The sequence below is a fragment of the Somniosus microcephalus genome, chromosome 22, assembly GCF_052327205.1.
Source record: "Somniosus microcephalus isolate GS21.2 chromosome 22, FLI_Smic_1.0, whole genome shotgun sequence".
Taxonomy (NCBI): Eukaryota; Metazoa; Chordata; class Chondrichthyes; order Squaliformes; family Somniosidae; genus Somniosus; species Somniosus microcephalus.
The window spans coordinates 44,585,678-44,598,601 of record NC_141008.1 but is presented as its reverse complement, the minus strand read 5'-3'; the positions used below and the strand labels follow the sequence as shown (position 1 = coordinate 44,598,601).

General features: G+C 48.1%; 1 protein-coding gene across 12 annotated transcripts in view; it reads right to left on the bottom strand.

Moving 5' to 3' along the window:
• The window catches only part of ncor1 (nuclear receptor corepressor 1), a 372,353-nt gene that overhangs the window by 35,161 nt on the left and 324,268 nt on the right, over nucleotides 1–12,924 (bottom strand). For all 12 annotated transcript variants that reach the window (XM_085964552.1, XM_085964550.1, XM_085964555.1 and 9 more), the window contains 8 exons: nucleotides 12,567–12,808; nucleotides 9,800–10,148; nucleotides 9,368–9,589; nucleotides 8,555–8,764; nucleotides 8,338–8,478; nucleotides 4,050–4,217; nucleotides 2,955–3,120; nucleotides 1,129–1,631 (listed from right to left, as the gene is read on the bottom strand). In XM_085964552.1, coding sequence (XP_085820678.1) covers nucleotides 1,129–1,631; nucleotides 2,955–3,120; nucleotides 4,050–4,217; nucleotides 8,338–8,478; nucleotides 8,555–8,764; nucleotides 9,368–9,589; nucleotides 9,800–10,148; nucleotides 12,567–12,808 — 2,001 coding nt within the window. The remainder of the gene's footprint in view (nucleotides 1–1,128; nucleotides 1,632–2,954; nucleotides 3,121–4,049; nucleotides 4,218–8,337; nucleotides 8,479–8,554; nucleotides 8,765–9,367; nucleotides 9,590–9,799; nucleotides 10,149–12,566; nucleotides 12,809–12,924) is intronic.

Here is a 12,924-nt window from a genome sequence, read left to right as displayed (position 1 = left end):
CACACGGCTTGTAACAAGGTACGAAAGTAAAATGCGAGAGGCTGCTCAGGGGAATGGAGACTATCCTGGGCAGAGAGTTCCGAGTGTTTTGGCCAACATTCCTCCCTCAAGCAACACAGCAAAAACAGAAATAAAAATAGAAAATGCTGGAAATACTCAGCAGGTCAGGTAACATCTGTGGAAAGAGAAACATGCAGATTACCTAACCAGTCCTTCATTTCTGTGGGACCTTGCTGTGCGGATATTGGTTGCTGTGTTTACCCACACACCAGAGCTCCAGCTGTGCAGCTCACACAAGTACAATTGTACTAGGATTTATGAGCACCATGGAATCATCGCAGGGGTTATATTTCCTTTCCCCCAGTGAACACAGATACAAAGCCCCCTGCCCAAGCACAAACAGCTACACAATCTCCCATCCAATCAGGTCAGGCAGTGACTGCAGTCTGTGATTCCCACAATGATCAGCATCAGGAAGCTCACACATCAGTAACTCTGCTGCTGGTGATTACGATGCACACAGCTCAGGTGCCTCAAACACTTGAGTGAAAAAACATAAATATTAGATCAATCCCATCTCTGGCCCCAGCAGTTTCCATTAGTTCCTGATTAAAAATTCTTGCATTCATATAGCACCTTATGGTCTTTCAGAAAGGCCTCAAAGCACCCCACATACAATGAATTATTTTGAAATGCAGTGACTTTTTTGTTATATACGCAAATGTGGCAGCCATTTTGTGCACAGCAAGATCCCAACAAACACCAAGATGAATGACCAGTTACTCTGTTTTTGGAGGTGTTGTTTGAGGGAAGAAATGTTGGCCAGGGTCCCGTGAGAACGTCAAATAGTGCCATGGTATCTTTTAAATGTTCAACTGAACCAGCGCAGCAAGCAACTGGGCTCCTGGATTTAACATCACACCCAAAGGGTATCACCTTTGAAAGTAGCACTCATTGCCCTCAGTACTGCACTGGAGTAGCGGCCGACATTATTTGCTCAAGTCCTGGACTGGGGCTTGAACACATAACCCTGTGATTCAGAGACAAGACTTTTACCAACTGAGCCAAGCTGTTATGATTAGCTCTGCCCCGCACGCTACGTACAACTACTGGAGTGAAGGTGCTTACCGCTGCTGGAGGAGTCGGAGCTGTGAGACCCTCGCTCTCGACTGTCTTTATCAGAGGCAATCTGTCTTGTGATGATCACGTCTATAAAGTTTGCTGCCGTTATTGTGGTCTTTCCTCGAGTCCTAAGCTCCTCCTCGTACCTGGATTTCGGGGGTGGTGCCTTGTCCTTGATGCTCTCCGGATACCCAGACTGACCCTGGCCCTTGGCCGAGGAGGAATATGGTGACTGTACTGACCGTCGCTCGTGTTCAGCCTGCTGCTGCTGCTGCTGTGCCTGGTGCTGGTGGAGGTGCTGCTGCTGCTGCTGCTGCTGCTCGGACACCCTGCGAGCTGTCATCTCTTCCACTCGGGGGGCTTCGTGCTTGTTCTCCTTCCCCTTTAACATCTCCATCTGAGGTGCAGAGGCTGCAGCGTCCACCAGTGCTGCAAGGGCGTCTGCTGCAGTGTTGTAGCGGGAGGCGGACAGTCCTTGCGCCATGGAGAGGGCTCCCTGTGGCATTTGCCTGTGAGCAGAAATGTCATTTTATTTTAATGTAACATCCGGAACTCTTGCAGGGTAAATAATCTCAGGAATGTTGCAAAGTGTCAGAATGCACCCGAGAGAGGAATCCAGACACACAGTTTACAACAAACAGCAATTGGTTGTATCTTCGTAACAGACTTCACCTGAAGAGAACATTTCAGAAGGGGGAAAGGTACAATCACATCTCTGGAAAAGCTCATCAAATGTATTAGGGGTGAAAAAGAGGAAAGACAGAAAGACTTCATTTATATATAGCCTTTCATGACCTCAGGACATCCCAAAGCACTTTACTGCCAATGAAATACTTTTGAAGTGTGGTCACTGTTGTAATGTAGGAAATGTGGCAGAAAACTTGCACACAGCAAGCTCCCACAAACAGCAATATGATGATGGCCAGTTAATCTGTTTTTGTGATGTTGATTGAGGGATAAATATTGGCCAGGACACCGGGGAGAACTCCCCTGCTCTTCTTCCAATAGTGCCATGGGATCTTTTATGTCCACCTGAGAGGGCAGTCGGGGCCTCAGTTTAACGTCTCATCTGAAAGACGGCACCTCTGACAGTGCAGCACTCCCTCAGTACCGCACTGGAGTGTCAGCCTAGATTTTTGTGGTCAAGTCTCTGGAGAGGGAATTGAACCCACAACCTTCTGACTCAGAGGCGATGACAGGGTTGGTCTTTGCTTCAGACAGTGATTTCCCCACAGGGTAAATACAAAAACCCTTAATATAAACATAGAAACATAGAAGATAGGAGCAGGAGTAGGCCATTCGGCCCCTCAACCCCGCTCCGCCATTCAACGAGATCATGGCCGATCATCCAAACTCAGTACCCTGTCCCTGCCCTCTCCCCATATCCCTTTAGCCTTAAGAAATATATCTAACTCCTTCTTGAATATATGTAATGAATTGGCCTCAACTGCCTTCTGTGGTAGAGAATTCCACAGGTTCACCACTCTCTGGGTGAAGAAATTCCTCCTCATCTCTGTCATAAATGGCTTACCCCTTATCCTTAGACTGTGACCCCTGGTTCTGGACTCCCCCGCCATCGGGAACATCCTTCCTGCATCTGTCTAGTCCTGTTAGAATTTTATAAGTTTCAATGAAATCCCCTCTCATTCTTTTAATCTCCAGCAAGTATAAGCCCAATCGACCCAATCTCTCCTCATACGTCATTCCTGCCATCCCAGGTATCAGCCTGGTGAATCTTCGCTGCACGCCCTCCATGGCAAAAACATCCTTCCTCAGATAAACCTTAAGCATTAACTTTGTTCTGTTCTAAAAAGCTCTGCCTCAGCACGTACATTATCCGAGACTGTGTAGCTGCATCTAGCGAGGTTATAACCCCCTTGCCGTTGGCTCCCTGGAATATACTGGGTCGTTGCTGTAACATCGTCTCCTGTGCTCGTACTGATGGCGATGGGGAACGGACGTAACCATGGCTACTTGGTCTACTGGTCTGTTCAGGACCTGTGTGAAAAATAAAATAGGAACATTTCTCCATTGAAAATGAACGTATACACACAAGGACTTGCTTATCAGGACAAAGTGAAGTGAAACACAATTTTATCAATTGCAGGCAAAGGAGGCAGTTCACCAAATTTAATCACACTCGGTCTGTGCACCAAAATTAATCACACTCGGTCTGTGCACCAGGGTTAATCACACTCGGTCTGCGCACCAGGGTTAATCACACTCGGTCTGTGCACCAGGGTTAATCACACTCGGTCTGTGCACCAGGGTTAATCACACTCGGTCTGTGCACCAGGGTTAATCACACTCGGTCTGTGCACCAGGGTTAATCACACTCGGACTGTGCACCAGGGTTATTCACACTCGGTCTGTGCACCAGGGTTAATCACACTCGGTCTGTGCACCAAGGTTAATCACACTTGGTCTGTGCACCAGGGTTAATCACACTCGGACTGTGCACCAGGGTTAATCACACTCGGACTGTGCACCAGGGTTAATCACACTCGCTCTGTGCACCAGGGTTAATCACACTCGCTCTGTGCACCAGGGTTAATCACACTCGGTCTGTGCACCAGGGTTAATCACACTCGGTCTGTGCACCAGGGTTAATCACACTCGGACTGTGCACCAGGGTTAATCACACTCGCTCTGTGCACCAGGGTTAATCACACTCGCTCTGTGCACCAGGGTTAATCACACTCGGACTGTGCACCAGGGTTAATCACACTCGCTCTGTGCACCAGGGTTAATCACACTCGGACTGTGCACCAGGGTTAATCACACTCGCTCTGTGCACCAGGGTTAATCACACTCTGGCTCCATTACTGCTCAGGGTGACATCGCTCGGTTATTGCTACTATAAATAAAGTGTTTGTTTGTTGAGCACCAATATTCAGGCCTCCCAGTGCTAGAGCGCAATCATTCACCTGCTCTAAGGTAAGGCAGGTCACACGTCGTCACGGCCAATCTTTCCCTTTCCCTCTGTTCCCGTTCCCTCTGCTCTCTCTCCCGCTCCCTCTCACGCTCTTTCTCCCTCTCCCGCTCTCTCTCCCGCTCTGCATTAGCCGCGGAGGCAGATATATGTGCAGGGTGACCTGGAGGAAAGAAAACAAATACAAACATTGAAATTTACATTCTTGTCACTTGTGGAAATGAACTGCAGAAGAACAAGACTGAAACTTTCTGTAACAGGCAGCCCCCCTCTTCATGGCTCTTTACAGTTTAAGAACAGAAGACCAGGACACTCCAGCTGCATGGCCCCTTCCTCTTACCAGTACGTGTTCACACATGAACTCTACCTCATTTATCTAAACTTCTGACTTTAGGTTCTTCAAAGGTTCTCTCTGGCTCTAAGATAATAAGGCAAAAGACTAGAATACTCATCTAATCAATGAATGGTGGTGGCCCATAAAACAACTAATGGGAGGAGGAGGCTCCATGAACATCCCCATCCTCAATGATGGTGGAGCCCAGCACATGAGAGCAAAAGACAAGGCTGAAGCGTTTGCAACCATCTTCAGCCAGAAGTGCCAAGTGGATGATCCATATCGGTCTACCCCGAGGTCCCCACCACCACAGAAGCCAGTCTTCAGCCAATTCGATTCACTCCACGTGATATCAAGGAATGGCTGAGCACACTGGATACAGCAAAGGCTATGGGCCCCGAAAACATCCCGGCTATCGTGCTGAAGAAGTGTGCTCCAGAACTAGCCGCGCCTCTAGCCAAGCTGTTCCAGTACAGCTACAACACTGGCATCTATCCGACAATGTGGAAAACTGCCCAGGTATGTTCTGTCCACAAAAAGCAGGACAAATCCAACCCGGCCAATTACCGCCCCATCAGTCTACTCTCAATCATCAGCAAAGTGATGGAAGGTGTCATCGACAGGGCTATCAAGTGGTACTTACTCACCAATAACCAGTATGGGTTCCGCCAAGACCACTCGGCTCCCGACCTCATTACACAGCCTTGATTCAAACATGGACAAAGGAGCTGAATTCCAGAGTTGATGTGAGTGACTGCCCTGGACATCAAGGCAGCATTTGACTAAGTCTGGCATCAAGGAGCCCTAGTGTCCTAGGCCCAACCATCTTCAGCTGCTTCATCAATGACCTTCCCTCCAACATAAGGTCAGAAATAGGGATGTTCGCTGATGACTGCACAGTGTTCAGCGCCATTCACAACTCCTCAGATAATGAAGCAGTCCATGCCCACATGCAACAAGACCTGGACTTGGGCTGATATGTGGCAGGTAACATTTGCGCCACAGAAGTGCCAGGCAATGACTATCTCCAACAAGCGAGCATCTAACCACCTCCCCTTGTCATTCAATGGCATTACCATCGCCGAATCCCCCACCATCAACATCCTGGGGTTCACCATTGACCAGAAACTTAACTGGACCAGCCACATAAATACTGTGGCAACAAGAGCAGGTCAGAGGCTAGGTATTCTGTGGCGAGTGTCTCACCTCCTGACTCCCCAAAGCCTTTCCACCATCTACAAGGCACAAGTAAGGAGTGTGATGGAATACTCTCCACTTGCCTGGATGAGTGCAGCTGCAACAACACTCAAGAAGCTCGACACCATCCAGGACAAAGCAGCCCATTTGATTGGCACCCTATCCACCACCTTAAACATTCACTCCCTCCACCACCGGTGTACCGTGGCTGCAGTGTGTACCATCTACAAGATGCACTGCAGCAACTCACCAAGGCTTCTTCGGCAGCACCTCCCAAACCCGTGACCTCTTCCACCTAGAAGGACAAGGGCAGCAGGCTCATGGGAACACCACCACCTCCAAGTCACACACCATCCTGACTTAGAAGTATATCGCCGATCTTTCATCGTTGCTGGGTCAAAATCCTGGAACTCCCTCCCTAACAGCACTGTGGAGTACCTTCACCACACGGACTGCTATGGTTTAAGGCGGCGGCTCACCACCACCTTCGAGGGCAACTAGGGGTGGGCAATAAATGCTGGCCTTGCCAGCGACGCTCACATCCCATAAGTGAATAAAAAAGAATCTGCCAACTTTATTCACCCAGGACCAGTTCCATTTCCGTGCAGTGACACTTCCATGGACGCAGCTCAGAAACCATAGTTTCCAGCAGATATCTGGTCCTCTATATTTAACTATTAAACAGCCCTCAGTCCCATTTCAACCCCATATATTTACCCAGCTGTTTTATGATGCAGGATTAATGGAATGTGCAGGGAGTCTGCTCCTAATTGTGCACTCACTAAACACCATCTGTGCCTCCGAAACCTCCAGACGCGATTGTTCAAACTCTCCTGCCGGACTCTCACCCTCTGCCCTCTAATCTTCAACTTGTACAAACTCTGCACCGTCCCCTCCTCCATCACTCCCAAGCTCAGTGGCCTACACTGGCTATCTGCTCCCCAACACATTCTATTAATACCTCCATGGCCTTGCCAAACCCTCTGTCCATCTCCTCCACTGCATAGCCACTGTTCCAGCAGGTAACACTCTGTGGCCGAGTACAGAACTGCCCCTCTCCCCCATGTCCAATGTCATTAGAACTCTAGCATAAATATCAGCCATTGGTTGTCCTGTGACTGTGCACGCTCAGGCCAGTGGGACTCTGGGGCAGGTTGTGCTGGTACATGTGACAGCGAGCTGATTAATGCACCAGATTAGTGTAGTCTCCATAACTTTGTTTGCTGGGACCTTGAACTGGGAAGTGAAAGCTCATTATGATACAGTACAAAACTCAAGCTCAAATGCAGCCATTGCCTCATGCTTTAATCAGCTTCAGGTCCCCTAATTAGTCATCTGGAGATTGCACTATACCCTCTATAAGAAAATAACTCCTTCATGATGCAAAACAAGTGCTCTGTAACTGGGTCTGAAATCAGAAGCAAGCTTTAAAAAAGTATTTGTTCTTGGGATGTGGGCATCGCTGGCAAGGCCAGCATTTATTGCCCATCCCTAATTGCCCTCGAGAAGATGGTGGTGAGCTGCCTCTTGAACCGCTGCAGTCCGTGTAGTGAAGGTACTCCCACAGTGCTGTTCGGGAGGGAGTTCCAGGATATTGACCCAGCGACGATGAAGGAACGGCGATATACTTCTAAGTCAGGATGGTGTGCGACTTGGAGGCGAACTTGAGGTGGTGGTGTTCATACAACCCCTCGAGCCTGCTCCGCCATTCAATAAGATCATGGCTGAGCTTTGACCTCAACTCCACTTTCCCACTCGATCCCCATATATGCAACGACTGAGCATCCACAGCCCTTTTGGGGTAGGGAGGTGCTGTTGAAGTAACCATGGTGAGTTGCTGCAGTGCTTCCTATAAATCATACAATCTGCAGCCATGATGCGCCGGTGGTGGAGGGGATGGATATAGAATCAAGGGTACCAATCAAGGAAACTGCTTTGTTCTGGATGGTGTTGAGTGTTGTTACAGCTGCACCATGCCAAGCGATTGGCGAATATTCCAGCACACTGAGAACACCCTCCATCGTGTTGTGTGGCATTACTACCGTGCTAAATGGGATAGATTCAGAACAGATCTTGCAGCTCAAAACTGGGCATCCATGAGGCGCTGTGGGCCATCAGCAGCAGCAGAATTGTATTCCACCACAATCTGTAACCTCATGGCCCGACATATCCCTCACTCTACCATTACCATCAAGTCAGAGGACCAACCCTGGTTCAATAAGGAGTGTAGAAGAGCATGCCAGGAGCAGCACCAGGTGTACCTAAAAATGCGGTGCTAACATGGGGAAGCTGCAACACAGGACTACATGCACTCTAAAAAGCAGAAGCAGCAAGCTATAGGCAGAGCTAAGCGATCCCACAATCAACGGATCAGATCAAAGCTCTGCAGTCCTGCCACATCCAGTCGTGAATGGTGGTGGACCATTAAACAACTAACAGGAGGGGGAGGCTCCAAGAATATCCCCATCCTACATAAGACGTAGGAGCAGGAGTCTGTCATTTGGCCCCTCGAGCCTGCTCCGCCATTCAATAGGATCATGGCTGATCTGATCTTGGCCTCAAGTCCACTTTCCTGCCCGCTCCCCACAACCCTTGACTCCCTTATCATTCAAAAATCTGTCTATCTCCTCTGGGGAAGAGAATTCCAAAGATTCACAACCCTCAGAGAAGAAATTCCTCCTCATCACAATATTAAAGTAAACCACAATCTGTTAAAAATGTGTGTCAGTAAAGTCCCAGAAAGTATTCTTACCTGGTGATATAGGGGAGTGGTTGTACCTGCCCGGATAAGGGGCCTGGTTCCCGGGGATGTAGGTTATCCTGTCCATAGGAGGAGTACTGCTCCCACCTGGCACTAGTATAGTGTGCGGCATCTGCGCCAAGTCGATTATTCCTGTAATTCAGGCACTTTCATTAGTCCAGCGTTCAAAACAAAGCTACATTTAAAGAACAGACAGAGAGGATCTCACCTCTGGCTCCGGCAGCATAGGGGACGGCTAAAGTCTCTCGTGGCGACATTCCCCTGGTGCCGTCTGGCTTGGTGATAACTTGCATCTGTTGGGAAGTGATGTAGTCGTTGAGGATGGTCTGCCGCGTGTTCTCCATTGCGTACAGCTGATAGTGATTTGAGTAATTGGGATTAGGAGAAAGCTGTCGGGGAAACAGGTAAGCTGCAGCTGCTGGGGAAAGGAAAAGCAACAAGGGAATCAGAACAGCCGCCCGCCACAACAGCAGTCCGTGCTCACCTACCAAAGCACACACTGCAATTTACATTATTTTGGTTCCATTAATCCTGTCAGAGCCTGATTTGGGGCAGGGCAGGTATCAGAAATATAGAGTCCCTGCATTGTGCAGTCAAATAACCACTGAACAAATGTGTCCTCAACACTCAAACCTGCAATGACAGGACTGTGATGTATCAACAGGTATGCTAACAGGGCAGGTGGTATTGCATGATATATAATCCACTTGAACAAACTGTTGTAATTATTGACTGCTGACAGCCCAGGGAAGGGCTGTCCACTTTCGACTGAAACCCTGATCTTGCCGGGATCGGTGACATAAATGCTATTTAGAGGCAATACTACTGTGGTATCTCTCTGTGGGGTGCTGTATTTTCAGGAATGTAAAGAAACACACCACAAAAGTGCGGATAATCCTACACACAGTAGACCATTATCCATCTGAGGTGATAGTCAATAAAAATACCCACAGGGGCAGCTATGGCCCAATGGTGGAATATCCTCAGGTACTTTGCAGATCCCATTTTCAAATGGCCTTACCTGGGTCTAATGCTCGGTGGAAAGCCATCGTCTGCTCAAAGGGGTGAGGAACGTGGCTTCTGTATTCAGGGTTTCCTCGCCCATGGAGAGAGTCGTAAGGGTTGAGAGTTGCAGATGGGTCCACCACAGAGACTGGGGACTTAACAGACATGTTCTCTCTCTGCGTTGGGACCAGCGTGGTTTTCCTTTCATGGCCAGTGGACTTCCCTGGAGTCATAACACCTGCAATCACAGGACACAAGGGCAATTAAGGCCAGTGGCGAGATGTTACTGCAATTGTTACACTTTGTTCATTTACCCTCCAGATGAATATAAATAAATCTTTCATTACTTGTATGTACAACATTTGGCTTCAGAAATAACCAGACAGAATATCCTTCTTGATGTTTCCGCTCCCAAATGTATTGACCTGTGAAAGCCGCATGAGCTTACCTTCCTGTGGTCTGCTGACCATGGGTGGGCCCCTGGGAATGAAGCCAGGATAACCCACTGGGGTCCTGCGTGCACTGGGATCTTCATACAGGCCAGGGCTCAGCTGAGATTTTGAAGCTTCGTGCATCGTTGACCTGAGAACCGAAGTCCCAGAACTGACCACCGCGCTGTGGCGGGCCCGTAACTGGTCAGCGGGCTTCATGTCTTCATACTTCCTTTCCACGACCTTCACTCCCTCCGAGATCATCTCCAGCTGGTGCATGGGGTGCGGGTGTTTGCTGGGCACTGTGATCAGAGACTTTACATCGTGTTTAATGGCAGACTGGCTCTCATGCTTCACCGGGGTTCCCTATAACAACACAGATTCAATCATCTCAGACACAAGATCCTTAAACCTGGGCACTTCGCCCTCACTCCTACTTTCCGGAGAAGGCTGACTGCCATCAGTTTACAAAGTTGATGATTCCAAATTAATCAAGCTTTCAAAAGTCTTAAAAATTGGATTTAAATTTACAAACTGAACATTCCTGAACAGTTAAAAGTCTGGGAAAAACAATCGTCATGTTTAATAGGAGTTCTGACATTTAGTGAGGTAAATCCCACCCTCTCTAAGTAAGTTAGAACAAATTCTAGCCTGAGGTCCCTCCTTACTCTCGAATTAGGACATTTGCTCCAGGTAGTTTAATTGGATATCCAAATTTAGTTAAAGATTTAAAATAGAGAATATCCAGAATCTGGGCTCAAATTACCAGGTTAGGACCTCCTACAGTGAACAGGTCTGTATAGATTGAAACATAGGGACTGCTGGACAAAATAGACCCAGGTCCATCTATTTCACCTTCCATCATCTGGGTAGTCGCATGATACAACGATAATGGAGTTGTTGACCAATCACAGCAATCAATTTCTATGAATTAGTCTACAACAGTCCTACAAGGGTATGATATCACTGTGTATACAAATTGTAGCTCTCTGCACTGTGACCTGTAGCTTGCTAATAAGGAACGAGCTACTGGTGGGTAAATAGGAGTGTTTGGTTTGCCGTTCTGTTGGATGCAGTGCCAGTCAGCAGCTCGCTCGCTCCTGGGCCATTTGCCAGCAGACCCAGCACCACCACCTGTTGCAGCTTCTGCTCTTTGACCTTAATTTGCTTTTTTCCCCAATTAATTCCCTTTGGTTTCCCAATAATTAGTCTCCTTTGCCCAGACTATGTGATGCTCGGAGCCCCGCACTCCAATTCAACCTGCAGTGTGTGTCACTTGGAATTAACAAGCCCACAGCAGTGTTTTTCAAGATCTGAAGGTATATAGTTAGTTGTTAAGATCTTAATCTATGCTTGGAGCAGCTCAAGAAAAGGAGACTGGTACTAAAACTACCAAGTGGCTTTGGCCAATTTCCCCCAGAAATGTGATCCTTCATTATACTGTATAGCACCTTTCACATCCTCAAAACACCCCCCGAGAGCTTCATAGCCAATGAGTACATATTAAAGTCCCACAAACATCAATGAAAGGAATGATGAGTAAATCTGTTTTTAGTGATGTGGGTTGAGGGATAAATATTGGCCAGGGCACTGGGGAGAACTCCCCTGCTCTTCTTTGAACAGTGCTGTGGGAGCCAATGTTCACCCGAGGGGGCATACGAGGCCTTGCTTTAATGCCCGGTATGAAAAACGTCACCTCCAACAGTGGAGCACTCCCTCAGTAATGCACTGGGAGTGTCAGTCTGGATTATGGGCTGAAGTCCTGTAGTGGGGCTGGAAACCACAACCTTCTGACTCGGAAATGAGTGCTACCCACTGAACCAAGGCCGACACCTTAACTAAACTGTCCTAAGACTGGCATCAGCAAATGGAGGTTACAGATACTTTTAATGTAAATTCATCTATTTTGTCAGACTGCTTGTCCGACATCCAGAACTAGATGAGCAGAAATTTCTTCCGATTAAACATTGGGAAGACCGAAGCCATCATCTTCGGTCCCTGCCACCGACTCTATGCCTCTCCCTTGCATGTGTCTGAGGCTGACCCAGTCTGTTCGCAACCTTGGTGTCATATTTGACCCTGAAATGAGCTTCCGACCACATATCCACGCCATAACTAAGAATGCCTATTTCCACCTCTGTAACATCACTCATCTCCGCCCCTGCCTCAGATCATCTGCTGCTGAAACCCTCATCCATGCCTTTGTTACCTCTAGACTTGACTATTCCAACGCACTCCTGGCCGGCCTCCCACGTTCTACCCTACGTAAACTTGAGGTCATCCAAAACTCGGCTGCCTGTGTCCTAACTCGCACCAAGTCCCGTTCACCCATCACACCGGTGCTCGCTGACCTACATTGGCTCCCGGTTAAGCAATGCCTCGATTTTAAAATTCTCATCCTTGTTTTCAAATCCCTCCATGGCTTCGCCCCTCTCTATCTCTGTAATCTCCCCATCAGCTGCCTGGGCCCCAAGCTCTGGAATTTCCTCCCTAAACCCCTCTATCTCATAAGAAATAGGAACAGGGGCAGGCCATTTGGCCCTTCGAGCCTGCTCCGCCGTTGCTCCTTAAAACCTACTTCTCTGACCAAGCTTTTGGTCATCTGCCCTAATATCACCTGGCTCGGTGTCCAATTTTGTTTTATAACACTCCTGTGAAGCGCCTTGGGACATTTTATTATGTTAAAGGCACTATACAAATACAAGTTGTTGTGGTTGTTGTTATTAAAATATATAATAAATATAGGAAGTTGGCTTTGATAAGCTGCGGGTAGGAAAGCGATACCTGAGAAATAGACCCTTCCACAATCGATCGGCTGCTCTGTACGATTTCTGGGGTTTTGCGACTTTCTTGCCTTGGAATCTCGTGGATTGAGCGACCCATCTCTTTAATGGTAGTGACTCCCTCGTAAGGTTTGCCTTTAGTGATGGAGCCCTCAAAGGTTCGCAGTGGGGGGCTTTCCCGTTTGATCTGCTTACTGTACTTCATGCCTTCTTCAAAGGTCTCACTGGAGGCTCTTGGTGTACCTAACATAAACAAGTGAACACTTAAATCCCATGGATCATTAAGTGAGGGGGGCATAGAGTGGAAGGACTGTGATGGGTAGACAAAGCTCTCAATTACTTTGGTGGGATGAAAAGGA